The sequence below is a fragment of the Lathyrus oleraceus genome, chromosome 5 (genome assembly GCF_024323335.1).
Source record: "Lathyrus oleraceus cultivar Zhongwan6 chromosome 5, CAAS_Psat_ZW6_1.0, whole genome shotgun sequence".
Lineage (NCBI taxonomy): Eukaryota > Viridiplantae > Streptophyta > Magnoliopsida > Fabales > Fabaceae > Lathyrus > Lathyrus oleraceus.
Window position 1 is genome coordinate 347,601,547 of NC_066583.1, and position 26,541 is coordinate 347,628,087.

A 26,541-nucleotide genomic window follows, 5' to 3' on the forward strand; every position below is an offset into this window, starting at 1 on the left:
AGTTCCCGAGCTTTTTCTCTTTAAAATAGTGTCCTTACTTTTCATTTTCTGATTGGATGATGGCGGACCAGTCCGGTGAAGTCCACCGGAGAAGATGACCAGGGCTAGGGCTCCGGTGGTGTGTTGGCATCGCCCAAACCATCTGATTATGAGTCCACGTTTTAATCTCAACCCTCCCTTTTGATTACCACTTGTACATGCGCATTGACTATGGACTATAGTGGATGATACACATTGACCATTAAATCTACCACCTCAATTAATAAGGGAAATCTGATGGCCATCATTTTTTCTAATTTTTTAATTCTGATTTTCCATTTAATTCCTTTATTTTGTTTAATTCATATAAATTTCATTTTTAATCCGAAAAATATGGGACTTTCACCAAAAATCTTTAAATATTTCCTATTTCATATTTTGAATTAAAATTATTTTTTGGATTAATTTTGATATTTTTCATGAATTAAATGTTTTTTTGGCTTATTTTTAATTGTTTTAAAATACTTCTGACTTTCCAAAAACCATGAAATTTTTTGTCTAAGGTCCTTTGATCTTGTTTGACCTAGGATAAATCCTTTGGCCATTTATTTGGTGTTTTGAAGGGATTTGAGATTTTGTCCATTTTAAAATGCATTTTAATTCATTTTTAATTTGATTTTTAATTGAATAAATGCTTGAAAATCATGTTGATCCATTTTTATGGTCTTGTGATGTTTGGCTTTCTGTTTGGCCTTGATCATGGTTGATTTGACTTTTGTTTAACCAATACTATTGGATTTAGGGGATTGATGAAATTTATGTTTCATCTCCCAAAATGAATGGATAATATTGATCAGATAAAATTCCTCGTGTGATCAATTTGGGTTTCTATTTCTCCTTCCCTCTTCATCTTCATCCCTATTCTTCCATAATCCATCATTGACCAATGAAATATCTTCATGTCTAATGCTAGTTAATTCATCAATGACCTTGTATTAGATGAATCAACATGAGCCAGACTGAGATAGGTCATCCCCCATTTATTTTTAGTGTGTGGTATGTTTTAGGAGTTTGGTTCTTTGTACCAAATCTCTAACATGCATTAACACCTATATTTTTATTGCCCGACCTCAAATAGTTGTGACTTATATATAAGTCCAATTATGATTGCTTAACATAGAGCTAAATTTTATCAAGGCATATCACTCTAGTAAGTGATATTGTAAGTCTCTCATTTTTCATGGCATTATATGAAGACTTGACCTTTTTTCCTTTCATGAGAGCTAGTGGCATACTTGTTGAATCATCCAAGTTGGAGCCCTTCTCATGGATGATATCTTGGTTCAAGGATTCATACTTGTGAATGAATGATTGAATATTCTCCAAAGAATGACTTAACTAATTAAAACTTATCACTAACATTTGACTAACACTTGACTAACTTTTATTCATATTGCTTTATTTTTCAAGTCATTTACTTTATACAATTTAAATTTCAGTAAATTTATCATTCATCTGCCATTTACATTTCATGCCACTTGTTTATGCTTCAGTCCTTTTCACTTTTCTCACTTGATCCATATCTTGTGATTATATATACATTGTTTGTTTGTTTTGATTTTGTCTGTGGTCTTAGGACCTTAAAACATATAATAACAACAAAAGCCCTAAAAATCATCTTGGTGGACTGTTGGACTTGATCTGAACTTTTGGACTTAGGATAAGCAATCTCCCTTGCTTTGAGGACTTGGCCAATGCCATTATCTGAGACTGAGCCATCCTTGCCTGTACTTTTCATCTGATGCAAGACCTTGAATAACTTTGACCCATCTGTCACTTTGACTTTGTGCTTATTTGTTATACTGTTATTATTGATGATGTCTGATGATTGTTCTAAATTGACCAAGGAATATTTTCATCTGATGCATTGGAAGATGTTGAAAATTGCTAGCTATTGGAATGCTTACTTGGATATTCTGGCTATCTTTATTTGACGCCATGGTATTCATATAATTGCTTTGTGTCATACCCTAAATTTTGTCTCTCCTAACTCATCTGCATTCACTCATTTGTGAACCATTTGTTTGTATTCATGATTTATTGGTGTCCCATTTTTGCATAACTCCCTATGACCATTATATTTGGTCATGGAGATCTTTCCATGTATAGGTTTAATGATCAGGGGTAAGTAGCATTGGTTTGTGCATACTTTTTCTAAATTCAACTCATTCTTAGAATCGTTGAGATAACATGACTCTTGTGGATATCCTTTTTGTTTATCTAAAAGCTTGATTTTGGATCATGATTACTTATAGTTATTTATGTTTTTGTGTTTTGCTCATGCATGCACCTATCACATATCATTCATACATTTGTTTTTACAATTTTTCTATCATTGTACCACATTGGCACTTGTTGCATTATATGAGTTTTTGAAGGTTTAGAAACTTTGTCATTAAAGGTTTAATTTAATTAAGTAGAGTTGTATTTCATTTCAAAAATGCATTAGGTATTATTTGGGTTTCTCTTGTTAATTTTTTTGTTATTAAACCTTAACAAAGGTATTTATTTTTCTTTTTATTTTTTGTGTTTTGTTTGAAAGTAGTATCAATAATAATTAGTTTTATTTATCATTTTAAATTAATACAAAATTCTATAAAAATAAATGACAATTATATTTTGTTCCTTTTATTTACATTCAAATAAAAATTTATTGTCACATTTATGTTTAGATTTTTTCTATTCTTATCATTCTACTTTAAATTTCAAAACAAAAATATATTTTTATTTTATTCTTTTTCTTGTCTACGTTATAAAACCAACAAAATTAGTTTAAAAAAATATATTTTAAAGAAAATCAGTAAATACATATTTACATTGTAACAATACCTAGAATTATCAAGGCAAAAAGTTACATATAAGTAAAATTACAATATGTTTACAAGGCATGTCCAATATGTTTACATTATTACAGTAACTAGAATTGTTGTCCAATATGTTATAATATATTTACAAACAAAACCTACTAGATATCTTGTCCTTGTCCTGCCACCTCCTTCTGCTCTCCTTAGACAATTATTTTGTCTTGTTGCAGCATTGATAACAGAACACAACAGTTAGCATTTTTCTTAAGTAAAACTTATTTTAAAAGGTCAATTGTAAAAAGGGATAGAGCAGAGTATCACCATTTGAGCATTTAAGCAGGGATTTCATCAGAAATTAAATTGAATCAAAATAAAAAATATTTTTATATTCAAACAATCCTAATTTATTTTCTTCAATATAAATAAGAAGTAACAGAAAGTATGGAGGGGGATCTGAAGGCGGCCATCGTATTGATTCAAACACATAACAAATCAACAAAAAAAACCTAGCCACTAAACATACAACACAAGAAAAAATAATAACCATCAACGAACATCAAGAACACAAATTTAAGTGCAAGAAATAAAAAGAGGAGGGAACTGAACCTTACAGCATTGCTGCCACGCTTGAAGATTCTAACCGCCACGCCGGATTTTCGTTTCCCATTCTGGTATACCTCTTTACTCTCTTTAAGATTTCATTTCGAATACCTTAGGTTTTGTTATATTAGATTTCGAGAGAGAATCATCGCCATTTTTTCTTGAGCGGCCACAGTCGCAGTTTGAGTGAGGTCGGAATAGGGGTTAAGGGATGCAGCCGAAATCGTTGCCGGTTTTCTTGAGCGGCCGCAGTCGCGGTTTGAGTGAGGTCGCAATCGCGGTTTGAGAGCGGCCAGAATCGTCGCCGGTTTTTGAGGCGGTCGAAATCGCATTTGGACGAGGCCAGATTCGTGAGGAACACAACCGAATGAGGTTTTTGAGCAGCAGCTGTCGCGTGTTCATTAGGCTGGAAACGTGAGTGTTGGCCGGCCAAAATCGTAGTAAGAAGTCAAACGAAATCTAGGAAAGAAGTCTGAAATCGAGATGAGGAGGAAGAAGTTTTTCGTTTGGTTACAGGTTTGAGCGGCCATGAATTTGGCTTAGGGTTTCTAAGTTGTTGTTGTTAGTAACAAATAAACCGGGTCGGATCTGACCCGGTCCGCCCTGGATCTAACCCTTCGTTTGTTTTTTAAGAGGCCCATTCGTTCCTTGGCCCATTATGTTCTTTTATTTTATTTTTTAAAAATAAATCAGGTAAGTTAATACTTGTTGTGGTGGACGCGTTAGATTTCTAACCAACCACTCTTGGCCTGGTGGTGGAGACTTCCCTCATCTCCCACCAAGTCTCTAGTTTGATCCTTGGCTTTGGTTGTTTTTGGTTTTATTAATTTATTTTCTTATAATCGTCATTTCTTATTTTTGTTAAAACATTGAAAATAGATTAGTTTTTTTATTGTTATTAAAAAAATAAAAAATAATTTTGAGTTTTATTTTTTTTTTTAATTTAAAATTAGTTTATTGGAATATTTTGTATTACTATATGGATAATACATGTAGTTGTAATTTTTAATTTATTTTTATTATTCATCCTACGTTTTAATTAATTTGTCTATTTATCTATCTTTTGTTGCAAATTAAATAAATAACTATTTGATGATATCTTAGTCAAATACCCATTATTTCTAAACCCGATTAAATTGTCTCTTATCCCGATTCAAACATTTTCCCATTTAAGTGTAATGTTAAAACTTTTTTTCTAAACATATAAAAACAGAAGAGAACCGTTGGAATCTAGCATTCCGATGGGAACCCTCAGATGATCGGTCCCGAGCCTCGCGTTTTGAGTTAATTGCTCATTCTTTTCTTTTGTTTCTTAAAACATTTAAATCAATTTATTCTTTTGTTATTTATTTTACAAATAAAATAAATAAATAAATACATAGAAATCATAATAGTAAAATCACAAAAAGATTTTTCCATTTTTTCCTTGTATTTTAGATTATGTTATAAATTTTATTTTATTTTACTTTTAAAAAAAAAGTTTATATAGTTATTTTCATTATTATTATTAGATTATGTCATAAATTTCAAAAAAATTAAGTTCAACATTTATTTAATTTTAATTTTATATTATGTCACAAAAACCAAAAAAATAAGTTTACCATTTATTTTTAATTTTAGATCCTGTCATAAAATCTTCCAAAAAATTAAGTTTACCATTTATTTCTAGATCATGTCATAAAAATTCATCAAAAATAAGTTTAGCATTTATTTTCTTTAAATTCTAGATTATGTCATAAAATATTCCAAAAAATTAAGTTTGCCATTTATTTACTTTTAATTTTAAACCATGTCATGAAATATTCCAAAAAATTAAGTTTGCCATTTATTTACTTTCAATTTTAAATCATGCCATAAAAATTCATCAAAATTAAGTTTGCCATTTATTTACTTTTAATTTTAGATCATGTCATAAAATATTTCAAAAAAAAAGCTTACCATTTATTTTCTTTTAATTCTAGATCATGTCATAAAAATATTCCAAAAAAAAGGAGTTTATCATTTATTTAATTTAATTCTAGATCATGTCATAAAAATTCAAAAAAAATAAGTTTACCTTTTATTTTATTCTATTTTATTTTAATTTAGATTATGTTATAAAAATCATTAAAAAATTTAATTTAGTTATTTTCATCATTAGTTTTAGATCATGTTATAAAAATTATTAAAAAGATTAATTTAGTCGTTTTCATCATTATTTTTAGATTGTTATAAGAAATATTAAAAAAAAGTTAATTTAGTTATTTTGATTATTATTTTTAGATTCTGTTATAAGAATTTTTTTATAAAAAAAATAGTTAATTTAGTTATTTTCATCATTATTTTAAATTATGTTATAAAAATATAAAAAGAGTTAATTTAAATATATTTATTTTTATCATTAGATTATGTTAGAAAAATAAAAAGATTATGTTTAATTTATTTTCTTTGGTTGTTATTTTAGGTAGATTTTAAAGAGAATAAAAAAGTATTTAATTGTTTTATTTTCAGATTTTTTATAAATAATATGCATATGTCTAATATTAAATTGGTCTTATTCTCTCACTTTATTTTACTAGACATAAAAGAATATAATTGTATTTTTCTTCAACTTAATTTCTTGCTATTTTCTCTAAATGTTTGAATAACTATAGAATTATTATTTTCATATAATATCATTTTCTTTGTAGTTTTTATTTATTATTGTTAGAATATTACGAATAAATAATTAAATAAATATTTAGTATTGATGTTGACTAATTAATAAAATAAAATACTTATGACTACTTTCTTAAACTTTGATCCTACCCCAAGTTATACATTTTAATCTGATTAATTTGTTTCTTATCCCAATTAAAACGCTTTACTATTTAAGTTAAAATATTAAAACATTTTTTTGAATAACTCAAAAGAAGTGGACTATTGGAATCTAGCATTCCGGTAGGAACCCTTGAATGATCGGTCTTGAACCACGCGTTTTAGATTAACTGTTCATCTTTTTTAAAACACATTAATTAATTTGGACAAATAAGGGTCGTTGGGATCTCGCATTCTGATGTAACCCTTTGAGCAATTGATTATTATCAAGCGTTTGTTGTCCATCAAGCAAATTTCTCAACTGATTCGAATGAAAAAGGACCATTGGAATCTAGTATTCCGGTGGAACCCCGAGTGATTGATCCCGAGGCTCATGTCTCGTTCTCATCAAATATTCGTCATTCACCTATAAAATACATCCAACACATCAAACTCTTTTCTCGCCTCCGTGCAATTAATGTGAAAAAACATTTTCATAAACAAAAGACATATTGTCTTAAGATGATGTGAAACAATGCTTCGTCCATAATTGTTAAGTTGAGATAAATGACGTTTTTCCGAATGTTGATTTGTAAATCCATTTGATGTGTGGTATACGTCCGCTCCTCATCTATTTTGGGTAAAATAATGTTTTTTTTCATCGATTAATACAATATAGCTTTCGCTAAAATCAACCAACAAACAAACATTTTTCTACCTACAACTACGTAAACCTTGAGTTCTCGATTGAGATACGTAGGAGCAGGATTACGAAATCTTGTCAGGCCCATTAATAAAAAACTTAGGTTTAGTCTCCTTCGTTGCAAAAATCCAAAAACATTCTTCTCTCTTCTATTCTTTCTTTCCCACCTAATAACTCGAGAAGCCTAACATTTCTAAGCTAACACTAACGCGCATAATTAACCTAATGGTTCCCATTGAGTACAACGGACGTGGGGGGTGCTAATATCTTCCCCTTGCGTAATCGACTCCCGAACCCTGATATTGGTTGCGATGACCATATTTTATCCTTTCTTTTAGAGGTTTTATCGATATTTCCCCTTTCCCTATTTGGGAATAAATAAAGTTCGGTGGCGACTTTGTTCAGTCCATCATACGAGTGTGCGATTGTGCCTCGCTTAAGTTGTGTTCTCACTTTTCGAGGTGCGACAGATGACGACTCTGCTGGGGACAAGTGTAACACCCTTCTAAAATATCCCAAAATTAAATTAAAACATCAAAACATAAATCAGAGTAAATATGCAACTAAGGGTGTCACACAAACACTTCACACCATGTTCCAAAATATCCTGTCATGCTCATTTATTTAATCAAAATAAAACATTTGCATAATACGCAGCGGATAGAAATTAACAACAACATTCAAACTATGTAATACATTACATGTAAAGTTGTTCAACAACCAAATGAAAACGTAGTAAAACATCCCATCCCGATGTTACATCTACCAGAGCATGACCCACTAAGGAACTACACTAGACTCCAAGCACTAGCTTCTACTCAATCACTGCTCGTTACCTGAAAAATAGTTGTAAGGGTGAGTTCCTCAATCGATATAATAAGCATTATAAAACATCATGTAATGCTAAGTAATTTAACACATATCATCACCTTAATCACATCACACATTCGGTAACGGCACATCAATTCAAATATCATACTCAATACCAATACAATTCATGCTCATACTCAATATCAACACAAACACACGTATAATATTGGAATACATCCATTCATATTATACGCCATACACATATTATGCAATGAGACTCCATGCATGCGGTACCGACTATTTGTGAACATATAGTTCACCTCACCGTCCAAATCCAGGCACGGCTACCAAGCCCACTAGTCCCACTCATTTGAGACCTAGTGACTCACTCACTAATCCCTCACCATGGGAATTAGCTACCACCCCAAGGGCCATGCTATGCACGCTAATTCACCTAGCATGCAAACATCAACAACAGTCCAAAATGACTAACTCACTAATTCCTCACCATGGGAATTAGCTACCACCATAAAGGCCACAATATGCATGCTAATCACCTAGCAATGCTAAATCATCAACCACAATTCAAGAATAGACATATGCTCACACTCTAAGCCATAAAACAGTCTATTCACAAATGCACACATAACTGATACATTCACAAGATCATGCATACCATCACACATCATCAATATTTTATCACATAAGCATATCAGATCATGCCAAAGAACAACCACAGTATTAGCACACTCTACTAATACCTATACTACTCAAAACAACGGGAAATAATCCCTAATATATCGTACATCAGCTAAATCACATTACTCAGCTGAACAACCAAAAACTGCACAACAACAGCACAGAAAAATCACAATCCTGCCCATACGCGTATTGCCTAGTCCCATACGCGTATGGCCCATTTCTCAGCCAAATCCCATACGCGTAACACCATCTCATACGCGTATGCTACGCGTATCACTTCCCCATACGCGTACCAACAGAGACCAAACTACGTTCAAAACATCATCTTCCTCATCCATACGCGTAATGCCTAGTGCCATACGCGTACCAGACCATCTCATACGCGTATTGCCTAGTGCCATACGCGTATGACCAGAAACCAGATTTCCAGATCTGCTATGGTCTTCTCTGCTGCGAGATCTATCCAATTCAACCTTCCACAGTCCAATTTTTCACAATAATCGTTCATATCATCTAACACGAATCATAACCTATTCGATCTCACAATTTCTAACACTATTGCATCTAATTCCTACGAATTTCCTTCACCTTTAATCCAGATTCGTTCATCCCAAACGTTCACAATTTTCAGCATAATTATTCCAATCAGAGGTAAATCAATGGTTTATCACTACCCATTACATATTATCCCATAATACCCATTAAACGATGATAAACCCCCCTTACCTGAGTTAATCCGGTGAATCTTGCAGCTTCAAGCTCTTCCTCTCTTCAACCCTTGTTCTATGGTTCTCTTTGCCCTTATCCACTTTTCTGTCTCCTTTTTCCTTTTCACGTGAAAATAACCCTTTTACCAAATGGGACCTTTTCTAATTCCAACTTTTATTCCAATAAAATAATAACCCAATAATAATAATTCCAATAATAATATTCCAATTATTTAATTAAATTAATAAATATATTATTAACTTAAATTAAATAATTATCTTATTTTATCGGGGTGTTACAACTCTCCCCCACTAAAAGAGTTTTCGTCCTCGAAAACATACCTCAAGCGAATAACTCTGGATAGGACTCTTTCATCTGACTCTCAAGTTCCCAAGTCACATTGCCACCTGCTGGTCCTCCCCAAGCTACCTTCACCAAAGCAATCTCTTTACCCCGCAACTGCTTCAACTCTCGATCCTCAATCCTCATAGGTGATGTTTCAACAGTCAGGTTATCTCTCACCTGGACATCATCTACTTGGACCACATGCGACGGATCATGAATGTACCTCCTCAACTGAGACACATGAAAAACTTCATGCAAATTCGCAAGTGACGGCGGTAAAGCGATACGATAGGCTACCTCCCCTATCCTCTCCAAAATCTGATAAGGACCAATAAATCGAGGTGTCAACTTTTTCGACTTTAAAGCTCGACCAACCCCAGTTATCGGAGTAACACGAAGAAACACATGATCCCCCTCTTGAAACTCAAGTGACTTCCTTCTCTTGTCGTGATAACTCTTCTGACGACTCTGAGCAATCCTCATCTTGTCCTGAATCATCTTAATCTTTTCCGTAGTCTGTTGAACAATCTCCGGTCCAACCACAGCACTCTCACCGGACTCATACCAACATAAAGGTGTCCGACATCTCCTACCATACAAAGCTTCAAACGGTGCCATACCAATGCTCGAATGAAAACTATTGTTGTAGGTAAACTCAATCAAAGGTAAATAACAATCCCAAGCACCTCCCTTTTCCAAAACACAAGCCCTCAAAAGATCCTCTAGTGACTGAATCGTCCTCTCAGTCTGACCATCAGTCTGCTGATGATATGCAGAACTCAATCTCAGCTTAGTTCCCAAAGCCTTCTGCAAACCTTCCCATAACTTAGATGTAAATCTAGGATCTCTGTCCGAAACAATACTCGACGGAATACCATGCAACCTTACAATCTTCTCAATATACAACTCGGCTAATCTCTCTAACGGATAATCCATTCTGATCGGAATGAAATGAGCCGATTTCGTCAATCTGTCAACAATCACCCAAATAGCTTCAAAATTCTTAATTGTCCTCGGTAAACCAGAAACAAAATCCATACTGATACTATCCCACTTCCACTCTGGAATAGCCAACGGTTGCATTAGCCCAGACGGCTTCTGATGCTCAATCTTCGACTTCTGACAAGTCAAACAAGAATAAACAAAACTCGCAATTTCTCTTTTCATTCCCGGCCACCAAAATAACTTTTTCAAATCATGATACATCTTCGTAGCTCCAGGATGAATACTCAGGCCACTACGATGTCCTTCCTCAAGAATACTCTTCTTAAGTTCGGTAACATCCGAAATACACACCCGATTACCAAATTTCAAAACACCATTCTCATCAACTCTGAATTCACCACCTTGACCTTGATTCACTAGAGTCAACTTGTCAACCAAAAGCACATCGGATTTCTGACCCTCTCTAATCTCATCCAGAATACCACTCGTTAACTTCAACATTCCCAATTTAACACTACTCTCACACACCAAACTCAAGTCTCTAAACTGTTCAATTAAATCCAATTCTTTAACCATTAACATAGACATATGCAATGATTTCCGACTCAATGCATCAGCCACTACGTTTGCTTTACCCGGATGGTAATTCAAACCAAAGTCATAATCCTTCAGAAACTCTAACCATCTCCTCTGTCTCATATTCAGCTCTTTCTGATCAAATAAATACTTTAAACTTTTATGGTCACTGAAAACCTCAAATCTTGACCCGTACAAGTAATGCCTCCATAACTTCAGAACAAATACCACGGCTGCCAACTCTAAATCGTGTGTCGGATAGTTCCTCTCATGAACCCTCAGCTGTCTCGAAGCATAAGCTATAACCTGCTTATTCTGCATCAATACACCACCCAAACCCAACAATGAAGCATCACAGTAAACCTCAAATGATTCCGACGAACTCGGTAATATCAGAATAGGAGCAGTAGTTAACCTTCACTTTAACTCTTGGAAACCTTCTTCACATTTTGAGTCCCAAACAAACGCTTGCCCCTTTCTAGTCAACATCGTCAACGGTAACGCCAACTTAGAAAATCCCTTAATGAATTTCCTATAATAACCTGCAAGTCCAAGAAAACTCCTTATCTCAGAAACTGACTTCGGAGCTTCCCACTTAGATACCGCTTCTATCTTAGAAGGATCAACAGCAACACCACCTCTTGAAATTACATGACCAAGAAAACTAACCTCTTCTAACCAAAATTCACACTTAGACAGTTTAGCAAATAACTTCTTTTCTCGCAGAACTCCCAAAACCACTCTCAAATGTTCAGCATGCTCTTCTTCAGATTTCGAATATACCAAAATATCGTCAATAAACACCACAACAAACTGATCTAGGTACGGATGGAAAATCCTATTCATATACTCCATAAATACTCCAGGCGCATTAGTCACACCAAAAGGCATTACAAAATACTCATAATGTCCATACCTTGTTCTGAAAGCAGTCTTCTGAATATCCTCAGTTTTCACACGTATCTGATGATACCCAGATCTCAAATCTATTTTGCTGAACACCCTCGCACCAACCAACTGATCCATCAAATCATCAATCCTCGGCAAAGGATACCAATTCTTGATCGTCACTTTATTCAGTTGCCTGTAGTCCACACACAACCTCATAGTACCTTCTTTCTTCTTAACCAATAACACTGGTGCACCCCACGGTGACACACTCGGACGAATAAATTTCTTATCCAACAGATCTTCCAGCTGACTCTTCAATTCAGCTAACTCAACAGCAGACATACGGTACGGAGCCATCGACACCGGCCTAGTACCAGGTACCAAATCAATCGAGAACTCAACTTCACGTTCTGGCGGTAATTCATTCACTTCTTCAGGAAACACATCAGGAAAATCACACACCACGGCTAGATCGCAAATCGCCAGTTTATCTTTAGCCTCCAAAGTCGCTAGCAGCATAAACAACTCTGCCCCATCCGTTACTGCCTCATTCACCTGCCTCGCTGATAGAAACAAATCCTTCCCTTCCTCACTCTCAGGAAAGATCACAGTCTTGTCAAAACAATTGATATAGACTCGGTTAAACACCAACCAGTTCATACCCAGGATAACATCAACCTGCACTAGTGGAAGACACACGAGGTCCATCCCAAAGTCTCTACCAAAGATACTCAAAGGACAATTCAAACAAACTGAAGTAGTAGTCACTGAACCCTTCGCAGGAGTATCAATCACCATACTTCCACGCATCTCAGATATCTCTAACTTAAGTTTCACAGCACAATCCAAAGATATAAAGGAATGAGTCGCACCTGTGTCAATAATAGCTACAAAAGGAAAGCCATTAATATAACACGTACCTCGGATCAAACGATCATCTGCAAAAGTCTCAGAACCCGATAAAGCAAAGACCTTGCCTCCCGACTGATTCTCCTTCTTCGGCTTAGGACACTGTGGACTGATATGACCCACTTCTCCATAGTTGAAACAAGTCACAGTCTTCAACCGGCAATCTGCAGCCAAGTGACCACCTTTGCCACACTTAAAACACTTCTTCTCAGCACTGGTACACTCATGGATACGATGTCCAGCCTGACCACATCTGAAACATTTAGCAGGGGCACTGGAGTCTCCCCCACTAGACCTCTTCATCCCACTCTGTCGCTGGAAATCTTTGCCAGCTGCATACGGTTTCCCACGATCATTCTGATTCTTGCCTTTCCTATCAACCCTTTGCTGATAGCTCTCTGCTCTAGCCTTGGTATCCTGTTCAAAAATCCTGCAACAGTCAACCAAATCGGAAAACACTCTAATCCGCTGATACCCAATAGCCTACTTGATCTCGGGACGTAATCCGTTCTCAAACTTCACACATTTCGAAAATTCCCCAGTAGCCTCGTTATAGGGAGTGTAATACTTCGACAGCTCTGTGAACTTAGCAGCATACTCAGTAACAGACCGATTGCCCTGCTTCAATTCCAATAACTCTATCTCTTTCTTTCCTCTAACATCCTCTGGAAAGTACTTCCTCAGGAATCGCTCTCTGAACACCGCCCAAGTGATCTCAGCATTCCCAGCAGCTTCCAACTCAGTGCGGGTAGCAACCCACCAATCATCTGCTTCTTCTGACAGCATATGCGTACCGAACCTGACCTTCTGGTTATCGGCACACTCAGTCACTCGGAAGATCCTCTCGATCTCCTTCAACCACTTCTGAGCACCATCTGGATCGTATGCTCCCTTGAACATTGGAGGATTGTTCTTCTGGAACTCACTCAGCTGACGAGCAGCTCCCATTCCCACAACATTCGGATTTCCTCCAAGTACTCCAGCTAGCATACCCAGAGCCTCAGCAATCGCAGCATCATCTCTACCTCTTCCAGCCATCTCTATTCTGAAAACCCAACAAGCTAAAACAGTAAGTACTGATAGGTTACACAACACCTATCCCGTACAGGGGAACAGAATAATTACGACTCGACTCGACCGACTATGCTCTGATACCACTAATGTAACACCCTTCTAAAATACCCCAAAATTAAATTAAAACATCAAAACATAAATCAGAGTAAATATGCAACTAAGGGTGTCACACAAACACTTCACACCATGTTCCAAAATATCCTGTCATGCTCATTTATTTAATCAAAATAAAACATTTGCATAATACGCAGCGGATAGAAATTAACAACAACATTCAAACTATGTAATACATTACATGTAAAGTTGTTCAACAACCAAATGAAAACGTAGTAAAACATCCCATCCCGATGTTACATCTACCAGAGCATGACCCACTAAGGAACTACACTAGACTCCAAGCACTAGCTTCTACTCAATCACTGCTCGTTACCTGAAAAATAGTTGTAAGGGTGAGTTCCTCAATCGATATAATAAGCATTATAAAACATCATGTAATGCTAAGTAATTTAACACATATCATCACCTTAATCACATCACACATTCGGTAACGGCACATCAATTCAAATATCATACTCAATACCAATACAATTCATGCTCATACTCAATATCAACACAAACACACGTATAATATTGGAATACATCCATTCATATTATACGCCATACACATATTATGCAATGAGACTCCATGCATGCGGTACCGACTATTTGTGAACATATAGTTCACCTCACCGTCCAAATCCAGGCACGGCTACCAAGCCCACTAGTCCCACTCATTTGAGACCTAGTGACTCACTCACTAATCCCTCACCATGGGAATTAGCTACCACCCCAAGGGCCATGCTATGCACGCTAATTCACCTAGCATGCAAACATCAACAACAGTCCAAAATGACTAACTCACTAATTCCTCACCATGGGAATTAGCTACCACCATAAAGGCCACAATATGCATGCTAATCACCTAGCAATGCTAAATCATCAACCACAATTCAAGAATAGACATATGCTCACACTCTAAGCCATAAAACAGTCTATTCACAAATGCACACATAACTGATACATTCACAAGATCATGCATACCATCACACATCATCAATATTTTATCACATAAGCATATCAGATCATGCCAAAGAACAACCACAGTATTAGCACACTCTACTAATACCTATACTACTCAAAACAACGGGAAATGATCCCTAATATATCGTACATCAGCTAAATCACATTACTCAGCTGAACAACCAAAAACTGCACAACAACAGCACAGAAAAATCACAATCCTGCCCATACGCGTATTGCCTAGTCCCATACGCGTATGGCCCATTTCTCAGCCAAATCCCATACGCGTAACACCATCTCATACGCGTATGCTACGCGTATCACTTCCCCATACGCGTACCAACAGAGACCAAACTACGTTCAAAACATCATCTTCCTCATCCATACGCGTAATGCCTAGTGCCATACGCGTACCAGACCATCTCATACGCGTATTGCCTAGTGCCATACGCGTATGACCAGAAACCAGATTTCCAGATCTGCTATGGTCTTCTCTGCTGCGAGATCTATCCAATTCAACCTTCCACAGTCCAATTTTTCACAATAATCGTTCATATCATCTAACACGAATCATAACCTATTCGATCTCACAATTTCTAACACTATTGCATCTAATTCCTACGAATTTCCTTCACCTTTAATCCAGATTCGTTCATCCCAAACGTTCACAATTTTCAGCATAATTATTCCAATCAGAGGTAAATCAATGGTTTATCACTACCCATTACATATTATCCCATAATACCCATTAAACGATGATAAACCCCCCTTACCTGAGTTAATCCGGCGAATCTTGCAGCTTCAAGCTCTTCCTCTCTTCAACCCTTGTTCTATGGTTCTCTTTGCCCTTATCCACTTTTCTGTCTCCTTTTTCCTTTTCACGTGAAAATAACCCTTTTACCAAATGGGACCTTTTCAAATTCCAACTTTTATTCCAATAAAATAATAACCCAATAATAATAATTCCAATAATAATATTCCAATTATTTAATTAAATTAATAAATATATTATTAACTTAAATTAAATAATTATCTTATTTTATCGGGGTGTTACAACAGGAACATCCCTAAGTGAGTCAACCCTAGTTCATTTAAGTTTTCGTATGTGTGTTAGCTTTGTTTGTTTATTTTTCTTCCTTTGTTATGTGATTTCTTTATCCCTACTTTATCGCATTTGTATATCTGTATATACGTTCATATGTGGGCTTTGGGATTTTTGATATCATGAATAAAGCTCTACACCCGAGATTTGGAAAATGAAGAGAGAACACATAAGTTTAGAATTTGAAGTTGTGTAGTGTTAGTCCCCAAGGGCCACTCCTTGCGTGTCTAGCATGAAGACTCTCCTAGAGTAGACCTGTTTGTAGATCTCGTTATAAGACAGCTAGCCTATCGCATGACGTTGATTCATGAAGGGTCCATGACTCTATGATCCCTCTTAGAACCAATTTCTACTTTGGTGGTTGCGTAATGTTGGACTCCAAGGGCCTCTCCTTGTTGCACCCAACATGAAAACCCCGCTCAGAAGAGACCTTTCGTCACTCTTGTCATAAAACGGCTAGCCTGTTGCATGATGTTGATACAGTTATGGTCCATGACTCTGGGAAAAAATGTAGAAACTATCCTGTGAGTGGGTTTATGGGTAACCAACTTAGAACTATCTATTAAGAAGCCTACCAAATAGGGTGTTTTGAGTTACCTTATGATATCCCAAAACCAAATACCATGCATTCATGATCATTTGCATAACATCATGACACTCATACAAAATTTTATTTTCAGGGAATTTTTGAATACGCAGTTGCTAGCATAAAAAGTTTGTAATGGGTTCAGAAAGAAGGAAAGCATTACCATTCAAAGCCAAAATGCCAGATATTTCCAACATATCAAGACTTTTGAATGAACTTCCCGCATGCTTCAGGGTTACTTTGCAAGGAAAGTTTGGCCAGATTTTGGATCTCCTCTCAGTAGATGTTCAAACACCAGCCATCACCGCTTTGGCTCAGTTCTATGATCCTCCGCTTCGAAGTTTCTTATTCCAAGACTTTCAGTTGACTCCAACCTTGGAGGAATTCGACCGGCTCTTGGGATTTTCTATGAAAGGAAAGACACATATAATAGAATTGGTTAGGTACCTGAGGTAGAGATGCTAGCCCTTGCACTCCACATCCCCATATCTGATGCATTGGCTAATTGGAAGAGAAGGGAGAATCTCTTTGGTTTTTGGAGGGCTTACATAGAAGAAGCAGAAAGGTTGTTTGTGATACATCATTGGGATGCGTTGGCAAATATACTAGCTCTTCTCATATATGGGCTAGTATTGTTCCCAACCCATGAAGGTTTTATAGATTCAGCTGCCATAAGTATCTTTTGGGCCGTTTGGAAGGATAAACAAAGTTTGGTTCCTCCATTACTAGCTGACACTTTTCATACTTTGCATACTCGACATCAAAAGAAGAATGGAATGTTGATATGTTGCCTTCCATTGCTCTATAATTGGCTTATCTCATATGTGTTCAAGCTTAATGCTCACATCAGTGAAATGTCCAATGGGGAGTGGGAAAGAACTCTGGTGTCTTTGTCTAGTAAGGATATCATTTGGTACCGACACAAGCTGAATGTTGAAGAAATCATTATCAGTTGTGGTAGTTTCCCAAATGTACCACTAATAGGATCTAAAGGTTGCATCACCTACAACCCCATGTTAGCTCTGCGACAGTTTGGATACCCTATGCGTGGGAAGCTCGGTGATAAAGAGTTAGAAGAGATGGTTTTGAATGATATGGGAACCAATGATCCTTTTCTCCTCCGTAAGATCATCCGATCTTGGGAAAAGGTGCATACCAAAGGAATAGAATTAGTAAAGAAGAATGATGCAACAAGGGTTCCTTATCAGCAATGGGTCTCGGAGTGGATCAAAGTTGTGTAGCTCCATTTTTCTATAGAGATTCCTCTAAAGTATACTTCACCAGAACCAATCCCTGTTTCTCTTGAAGAGGTGGAAGAACTTCGAGACATGGTAGCTAAACTTGGAAAGGAGAAAGAGGATCTGCAATCTGAACTCTACAAAGAAACTGAGGAAAATATGATTCTCAAGAGGAAGAGTAACCAAAGAAAGGAACTTTTGGAGGAGAGTCGTAAGAAGAACAGAATTGAGCAAGATCTCAAGGAAAGAGTCTTGGAGTGCCTAGATCAGGCTGATAGTGGATTAGGTTCACTCCATGATGAGTTAGCTAAGGCCAAAAGAGATGGACAAGAGTGGAAGCGTTGGTGGGACCTAGCCACTAAGCAAAAGAAGGAGGTAAGGGATGAGCTTGAAGCTCAAATCCAAGAAATGAAGGAGCAACTTCGAAGCTCTGAAGCTGAAGTGGTGCGTGAAAGACGTCTTAAGGAACAAGCCCAAAGAGCCTCTCAAATATGTTCTAAAGCTTGGGAAGAGAAGTGTGATGAGTTGAATACCAACAAGGAGCTAGCTAGTTATTGGAAGGAACAATATGAGTCTCTGAAGAGCCAAAGCATGGGTTGGCTAAATCATAAGAAGCATTTGAATGAGATATTGGATGAGTATGAATGCACCATCAACCTTCTGCAGCCAAGTATTGCTGCATACCGTACGAAGTTGGCTAACCTCATAGAGTTTTGTAATGGCGTGGCCATAGACTTACCATGGAAATTAGAAAATGCTCTAGAGGACATGGATGAAAAGAACACTCATCCTTCGGCTCGTGAGCTTGTTTTGCTTTGTGAAAGGATGATGCGAAGATTCAAAGAAGAATTGAAGGCCCACAAAGAGCGAGTTGCTAAGAAGACTCTTTAAGTTGTTTGCTTCGTGTTGTTTCCAATTTTTGTATTTGGCTTAATGTTTTGTACCCATTTTGACTGTATACTTCGTACTCTTTGGCTTCATTGAATGAATGGGTATTGAATTTTTGCATTAGCTTCTAACTATTGTCTTCTATTTCTGTTCACATTACTTTCAAAGTGCGTGCTCAACAACTGCAAAGTTTATAAGAATCCCTAAAAATAAATAAACATAAAATGCATTCATACATACATTCATGCATTCTCCATATAAATAAATAAAAACTCATTCCGTTTTCTCTATTTAGTTGTTACACACTGAGTCCTCAACACCGCTACAACACAAGAGCCAGCGCTCGTCAAAGAATGGCAGATCAAGAACAAGAATTGGAGAGAGTAAGCTCAGAACTTGAGGACCTACGAGGAAATATGGGCCAAGTCATGGAAATACTACAAGTCATTAAGGCCAAATTGGACACCCAAACGACAGTCGTTTCAGAAATCACCGGTCCTACGATTGAACCCCAACCTGCAAAGACAGTGCCTACTACTTGGCTAGTCTTCGGTTTACGTCCCAGCTTTACACCTCCAGTTGAAGGTGCCCCTGGCGTTGTACAATCCACTCAGCAAACAGTTCCTCTACCAACCATCAACGAAGCTCATCCTGTGGTCCACACATTTGCATCACCCCTTGTCCATGCACATGTGCAACCTTATTTTGAAGATCAACAACATGCTCCAGTTTTTTCTGACGAAGATGATGAAAGGCATGAAGACATAAGAGGAATGAAGGAGAATTTTTAGATTCTTGAGAAAAGGTTAAGGGCTATGGAAGGTGACCAAGTCTTTGGTGTTGCTTCTAGGGAGATGTGCCTAGTGTCTGGTCTCATGATTCCCGCAAAATTCAAGACCCCAGATTTTGATAAGTACGAGGGCCACTCATTCCCTAAAAGTTACCTCATTATGTACTATCGAAAAATGGCGGTGCACGTGGAAGACGATAAACTTATGATACATTGCTTCCAAAACAGCTTGAGGGGTGCTCCCTCTAAGTGGTACTTAAGCCTTTATCAAAGTAGAATTCGTTGTTTCCAAGACTTATCTGATGCTTTCATCCAGCATTATAGGTATAACATGGATATGGCCCCGGATAGGAGGCAATTGCTCAGCATGTCTAGAAAGATAACGAGTCTTTTAAGGAATATGCACAATGATGGAGGGAAGTGGGAGTTAGCAGATTGGTTCATGGATACAGTAAAGCCCATGTTCTATGAAAGGATGGTGAGTAGTGTATTGGCAAGTTTCTCTGACTTGGTTGTCGTGGGCATAAAAGTCGAGCTTGGATTGAAGAATGGAAAAATGATAACCACCACTGAAACATCCGGTAATAATGTCAAGAAGTTTTCCGGAGGTTTTCAAAGAAAGAAAGAGGGCGAAACAAACGCAGCATCGACCAGTCAAAGAAGGAGTCACTCGTGGAAGAAGTAACAACAACAAATTGCTCAACAACAACCAGCTTATCCAGTGCAGTATATTCAACAACCGTATGTGGCAGCAGTCACGCCAACTTTCAACCAATCACAAGCTCATGTCTATCAACCTATTCAACAAGCACCAGTATACTAGCAAACACCCATGCCACCCACTTATCAACAGCCAAGGGCACAAGCTCCACTTCCAAAAAATCTTCCAAATCAAAATAGGGTACAATGAGGAAGACCTCCTTTCGCTTCAATCCCTATGACGTACACTGAGTTATACCCATCGTTGCTGCAGAAAGGGTTGGTGACTCCCAGACCTTTGGGTCCCCCGCCAAATCCTTTACCTCCATGGTACAATCAAGATGCCCATTGTATTTTCCATGAGGGTGCCCCTGGGCATGATTTAGAGGGATGTTATGCTTTGAAGCATATTGTGCGAGAGCTGGTTGAGAAGAAGATCCTTTCATTCTGAGATGTTGGACCCAACGTAAAAAGTAACCCTCTACCGGCGCATGGTGATGTTAATGCCATTGAGGATGTTTCTGATGTTTGTATAATAAAAAATGTTGAAGATGTTAAACTCCATTGCTAGCACTCCATGCAAGATTGGTGGGAGCTAGTTTGATTGATACCTGTCACGACGACTGTGAAGAATGTGTCGTTTATCCAAGGGGATGTAAAGTGGTACGAACTGATATTCAAAACTTGATGGATCAAGGTGTTTTGCAAGTTTGTGGTCCTACAGCAAACGAGTAAGTTTCAGTCATTGAGCCCTTTTTCAATCTACCAGAACCTGTTGAGATAAATTATCAAAGAAAAGATGTTGTTCATCCATCATCCGTGGTAGTTTGTATGCCTAACCGCTTTCCCTTTGAAAGCACCAAGGCAGTACATTGGAAATATGACATAATTGTGGTAGATGGAGTGATAGATGAAGAACACAAAGATGTTGAAGGTGAGAAAAGATTGGAGAATGTTGACACCAATATCACTAACATCGTAGGGACGAGCAGGATGACCCGCAGCGGTCGGATTTATACTCCCAATGTCAATATAATCCCTCAAGAACCAAGAAGGGAAGCTACAACTGCAAATCCTGCCCCAGAGTATGGAGGGGTACAGCCGGCAGTGCAATCAGATGAAGCGATTGAATTTCTAAAAATGATAAAGAAAAGCGACTACAAGATAGTCAATCAGTTACATCAAACACCGTCAAAAATATCTATATTGTCCTTGCTTCTGAATTCCCAAGCTCATAGGGAGGCTCTACTGAAAGTGCTTGCTCAAGCTCATGTTACCCAAGATATAACGGTTGGCCAATTCGATGTGTTCGCCAATATCACAGCCTGCAACACTCTAAGTTTCAGCAATGAAGAGCTACCCAAGGAAGGGAAGAATCACAACCGCGCCTTACATGTATCCATAAAGTGCCAAGAAGATGCTCTGGCCAGGATTTTAGTTGACACTGGATCGTCCCTCAATGTTCTACCAAAGAGGGAGCTTGCTAAATTATCTTACCAAGGTTCAGAAATGAAACCTAGTGCACTTGTGGTAAAAGCATTTGATGGTTCTCGGAGGACAGTAGTTGGGGAGGTAGAGCTACCAATCCAAATCAGACCGCATGTATTCCCCATCAATTTCCAAGTCATGGACATAAATCCCACGTATAGCTGCCTTTTGGGACGTCCATGGATACATGTTGCTGGGGCAGTGACTTTTACTTTGCATCAGAAAATGAAGTTTGTCGTCGATGACAAGCTCGTCATTGTCTCAGGTGAAGAAGATTTTATCATTAGTCAACTCTCCTCTTTCCGTTATATCGAGGCTGATGAAGATGCCTTAGAGACCTCTTTCCAAGAACTTAAAATATCCAATGCCACACTTGCAGAAGTAAAGGATCCTATTGAGAAAACTAGTTTGTCGTTCGCCGCTTTGAATAGTGCAAGGTCAGCAGTTGAAAGTGGAGGTCCTACAAGTTGGGGGCAAGTCATCAATGTCAGCGAAAAAATGATCGTTTTGGTTTGGGGTACAAGCCTTCTGCTAAGGAAGGAGCCCTGGTCCCTGCAAAGGACCGCATACGGAGCATACAATAAGTTTTCCTAAGCACAGGATTTATCCATGGGGATCAAGTTGGTGCAGTTGAAGATGACACTGAAGATGGAGAAACATCAAATCTGATATACCGATGTGAAGCAACCTTAACAAATTGGGAAGCAGTTGAGATTCCAGAAGTTTTTCCTGTGTCAAAGTAATTGTGTTTTCCTTTATTTTTTCAAAATCCTTAGCTCTGCCTAAGGCAAACGGATCATTTGTATGGCCACTTTAAATTTCAAAATCATTATGACAAATAAAGAGCATTTTTTTCAAATTCTTATCGTTCATTTATTTGTTTTTCTTTCCTTAAAATGGCAATCCTTTCAAAAACTACAAAAATATTTTTAATTCTTTTGCATTTTATTTCCTCTTTTCTAAAAAACCATCATTTAAAAACACATGCAGAATAATCAATAAACCAGTTGAATTCGATGACCCCACTACTTCCTATAACTTTGAACTCCCCATCTACCAAGCGGAAGAGGATAGTGAGGAAGATTGTGATTTCCCTGAAGAATTGGAAAGGCTGCTCGAGCATGAGTCAAAGGCCCTTCAGCCGTATCAAGAACTAGTGGATACAATCAACCTTGGCACTGAGGAAGAAAAGAAAGAGGTCAAAGTTGGGACTACACTTGGGGCAAGCATCAAAGAAAGATTGATCAAGTTGCTACAAGAATATGTAGATGTATTTGCTTGGTCGTATCAGGATATGCCAGGTTTAAATACTAATATTGTTGTCCACAAGCTACCACTACGTCCAGATTACCCGCCAGTGAAGCAGAAGTTTCGAAGAGCAAGACCCGACATGGCTCTAAAGATTTGTGACGAGGTGAAACGCCAATTTGATGTCAGTTTTCTAGCAGTTGCGAAGTACCCTCAATGGGTAGCTAATATTGTACCAGTACCCAAAAAGGATGGCAAGGTCCGAATGTGTGTTGATTATAGGGATCTAAACAAAGCTAGTCCAAAGGACTATTTCCCCTACCACATATTGACACTCTGGTAGACAACACTGTTAAGTTCGCGGTCTTCTCCTTTATGGACGGATTCTTGGGTTATAATCAAATTAAGATGGATCCATAAGACATGGAAAAGACCACTTTCATCACCCCTTGGGGGAAATTTTGCTACAAGGTAATGCCATTTGGTCTCAAAAATGCCTGGGCAACTTACCAAAGAGCAAAGGTCACTCATTTCCATGATATGATGCACAAGGAAATTGAGGTTTATGTAAATGATATGATTGCAAAATCCCAAAGTGAAGAGGATCATATAGATCACTTGCAAAGCTATTTGAGCGTCTTCAAAAATTTTAACTATGACTGAATCCTGCTAAATGCACCTTCGGTGTCCGATCTGGAAAGTTGCTTGGTTTCATTGTTAGTCAACGAGGAATTGAGGTAGATCCAGACAAGGTTAGAGCAATACAAGAAATGCCCGCTCCACGTACAGAGAAAGAAGTTAGAGGATTCCTGGGACGTTTGAACTATATCTCTAGGTTTATATCTCATATGACTGCTACGTGTGAACCTATATTCAAGTTGCTTAGAAAAGATCAAGCAGTTGAAAGGAACTCTGACTGCCAAAGGGCTTTTGAGAAGATCGGACAATACCTGCAAGAGCCCCCTATTCTAATTCCACCTGTTTAGGGGAAACCACTCTTTATGTACTTAATTGTGCTTGAAAAGTCAATGGGATGTGTGCTGGGACAACATGATGAAATCGGCCGAAAAGAACATGCCATCTACTATCTGAGCAAGAAGTTTACCAATTGTGAAACCCAATATTCACTCTTGGAGAAAACGTATTGTGCTTTAGCATGGGTCGCTCGCCGTCTAAGACAATACATGATTTGTCACACTACTTTATTGATCTCAAAAATGGATCCAATAAAATATATCTTTGAAAAGCCTGCTTTAACTGGAAGACTCGCCCGTTGGTAGATGTTGTTGTCTGAGTATGATATCCAGTATGTATCCCAGAAAGCCATTAAAGGAAGCGTGTTGTCTGATTACCTGGCACACCAGCCTGTTGAAGACTACCAGACGTTGAAATTCGACTTTCCTGATGAAGACATTATGATAGTAAAAGATTGTGAAATCCCAGGACTTGATGAAGGACCTGAACCCAGATCTCGGTGGAAGCTCATGTTCGATGGTTCCTCCAACTACATGGGGCATGACGTAGGAGTTGTTCTATTGAATCCGAATGGTGGATACACTCCTTTCACAGCAAGGTTGTATTTTGATTGCACAAATAATATAGCAGAATATGAGGCGTGCATCCTAGGCATTGAAGCAGCAGTTGACCTCCGAATCAAAATCCTCGAAGTATGTGGAGACTCAGCCTTGGTGATATACCAAGTCAAAGGCGAATGGGAAACCCGTGATACCAAGTTGATCCCATATCGTGCCTATGTCATGGAACTAATAAAATACTTTGATGAAATCACTTTCCGTCATATCCCGAGAACTAAGAACCAAATTGCTGATGCTTTGGCTATGTTGGCTTCAATGTACCAAGTTAGATTCCATAATGAAGCGCCTCTCATTCAGATAGAGAGGAAAGTTGAGCCTGCCTACTGCCAGTCGGTTGAAGAGGAAGCCGATGGTAAACCTTGGTTTCACGACATCAAATGCTTTTTGCAAAACCAAGAATATCCAACAGATGCAACAACCCTTGACATGAAAACATTGAGGAAGTTAGCATCCAAATTCTTCTTAAGCAATGGTGTGTTATACAAGAGAAACCACGACATGATTCTGCTCAGATGTGTGGATGGACATGAAGTGGACCTGTTGATCAAGGAGATTCATGAAGGATCCTTTGGAACTCATGCTAATGGGCATGCCATGGCCAAGAAGATTTTGAGAGCTGGTTATTACTGGTTGACCATGGAATCCGATTGCTTCAATTATGCTAGAAAATGTCATAAATGCCAAATCTATGCCGACAAGGTACATGTGCCTCCGACCTACTAAATGTTTTGACGTCACCTTGGCCTTTCTCAACGTGGGGCATCGACGTGATTGGCGCCATCGAGCCTAAAGCTTCCAATGGTCACCACTTCATCCTGGTTGCCATTGATTACTTTACCAAATGGGTAGAAGCCGTCTCTTATGCTAATGTGACAAAACAAGTGGTTGCACGGTTCCTCAAGAAAGAGATTATTTGCCGTTATGGAGTTCTAAGCCGGATTATTACAGATAATGGGACGAATCTGAACAATAAGACCATGAAATAATTATGCGAAAGCTTCAAGATTGAGCACCATAACTCTTCACCATATCGTCCAAATATGAATGGTGCTGTTGAAGTCGCTAATAAAAACATCAAGAAGATCCTGCAGAAAATGGTGAAAACCTATAAGGATTGGCACGAAATGCTACCCTTTGCACTGCATGGACACCGGACTTCCGTCCGCACTTCAACAGGGGCAACCCCATTCTCTTTGGTATATGGGATGGAAGCGGTTCTCCCAATTGAAGTGGAGATACCTTCAATGAGAATATTGATGGAGACCAAGCTAGAAGAGGCTAAATGGATTCAAAACATATTTGATCAGTTAAACCTCATAGATGAGAAGCGAATGACTTCTTTATGCCATGGACAGTTATACCAGAAACGACTCAAGAGGGCTTTTGACAAGAAAGTATGTATTTGGGAATTCAGAGAAGGAGACCTCGTGCTCAAGAAGATCTTGCCACTACACAAGGACTCACGTGGGAAGTGGACTCCCAATTATGAAGGCCCATATGTTGTGAAGAAAGCCTTCTCCAGAGGTGCCTTGATTCTCACAACTATGGATGATGAAGAGCTTTCGCACCCCGTGAACTCTGATGTAGTTAAAAAATACTATGTCTGATAAAAACCCGCTAAGTCGAAAACCTGAAAGGGCGATTTAGGCAAAAAAGGGGTATCCCGGTGGATCAAAAACCCGAAGGGGCGATCCAGGCCGAAGTTAGGGATGAATAAAAAATGATAGATCACTAAGTTGAAAACCTGAAAGGGCAACTTAGGCAAAAAAAAGAGTCCTGGTCGATTGAAAACCCGAAAGGGCAATCTAAGCAAAAGTTAGGGGCAAAAGGCATAAACTGCATCAGTTGTTACTGATTGACACAGAAGAATCCGAGGTGGAAGATCAATCCAGTTACTCCCCTTAGAAGCAAGGTTTTGGGGAATCATATCTATTAGGTATATTAGTGGTCACTGAATTCAACGTAAA

General features: G+C 37.8%; 2 protein-coding genes and 1 long non-coding RNA gene across 5 annotated transcripts; 2 read left to right on the top strand and 1 right to left on the bottom strand.

The window, feature by feature from the left end:
• Positions 1-2,874: 2,874 nt before the first annotated feature.
• LOC127084577 (uncharacterized) lies at positions 2,875-4,025 on the bottom strand. Of its 2 annotated transcripts, none has more exons than XR_007788753.1 (2): positions 3,455-4,025; positions 2,875-3,063 (listed from the first exon to the last, which is right to left on the bottom strand). It is a non-coding gene; the product is annotated as an uncharacterized LOC127084577 (long non-coding RNA). The 2 variants fall into 2 exon arrangements; XR_007788752.1 differs by having other exon boundaries at positions 3,450-4,025.
• LOC127084576 (uncharacterized) lies at positions 2,980-22,571 on the top strand. 2 transcript variants are annotated; one of them, XM_051025060.1, is made up of 2 exons: positions 2,980-3,514; positions 16,723-22,571. In XM_051025060.1, exon 2 carries the CDS (start codon positions 21,075-21,077, stop codon positions 22,323-22,325), a length of 1,251 nt encoding a protein of 416 aa, XP_050881017.1. In that variant the 5' UTR covers positions 2,980-3,514; positions 16,723-21,074; the 3' UTR covers positions 22,326-22,571. Both variants share the same exon structure in this region, with proteins under 2 accessions (XP_050881017.1, XP_050881018.1).
• On the top strand, positions 17,087-17,869 carry LOC127080597 (uncharacterized). The gene has a single exon (XM_051020912.1). It carries the CDS (start codon positions 17,087-17,089, stop codon positions 17,867-17,869), a length of 783 nt encoding a protein of 260 aa, XP_050876869.1.
• Positions 22,572-26,541: the final 3,970 nt, after the last annotated feature.

Bases quoted from the DNA above. Each gene is read 5' to 3' on its own strand.
- LOC127080597 (XM_051020912.1), top strand. From the start codon at position 17,087: ATGCTAGCCCTTGCACTCCACATCCCCATATCTGATGCATTGGCTAAT.
- LOC127084576 (XM_051025060.1), top strand. From the start codon at position 21,075: ATGCCTAACCGCTTTCCCTTTGAAAGCACCAAGGCAGTACATTGGAAA.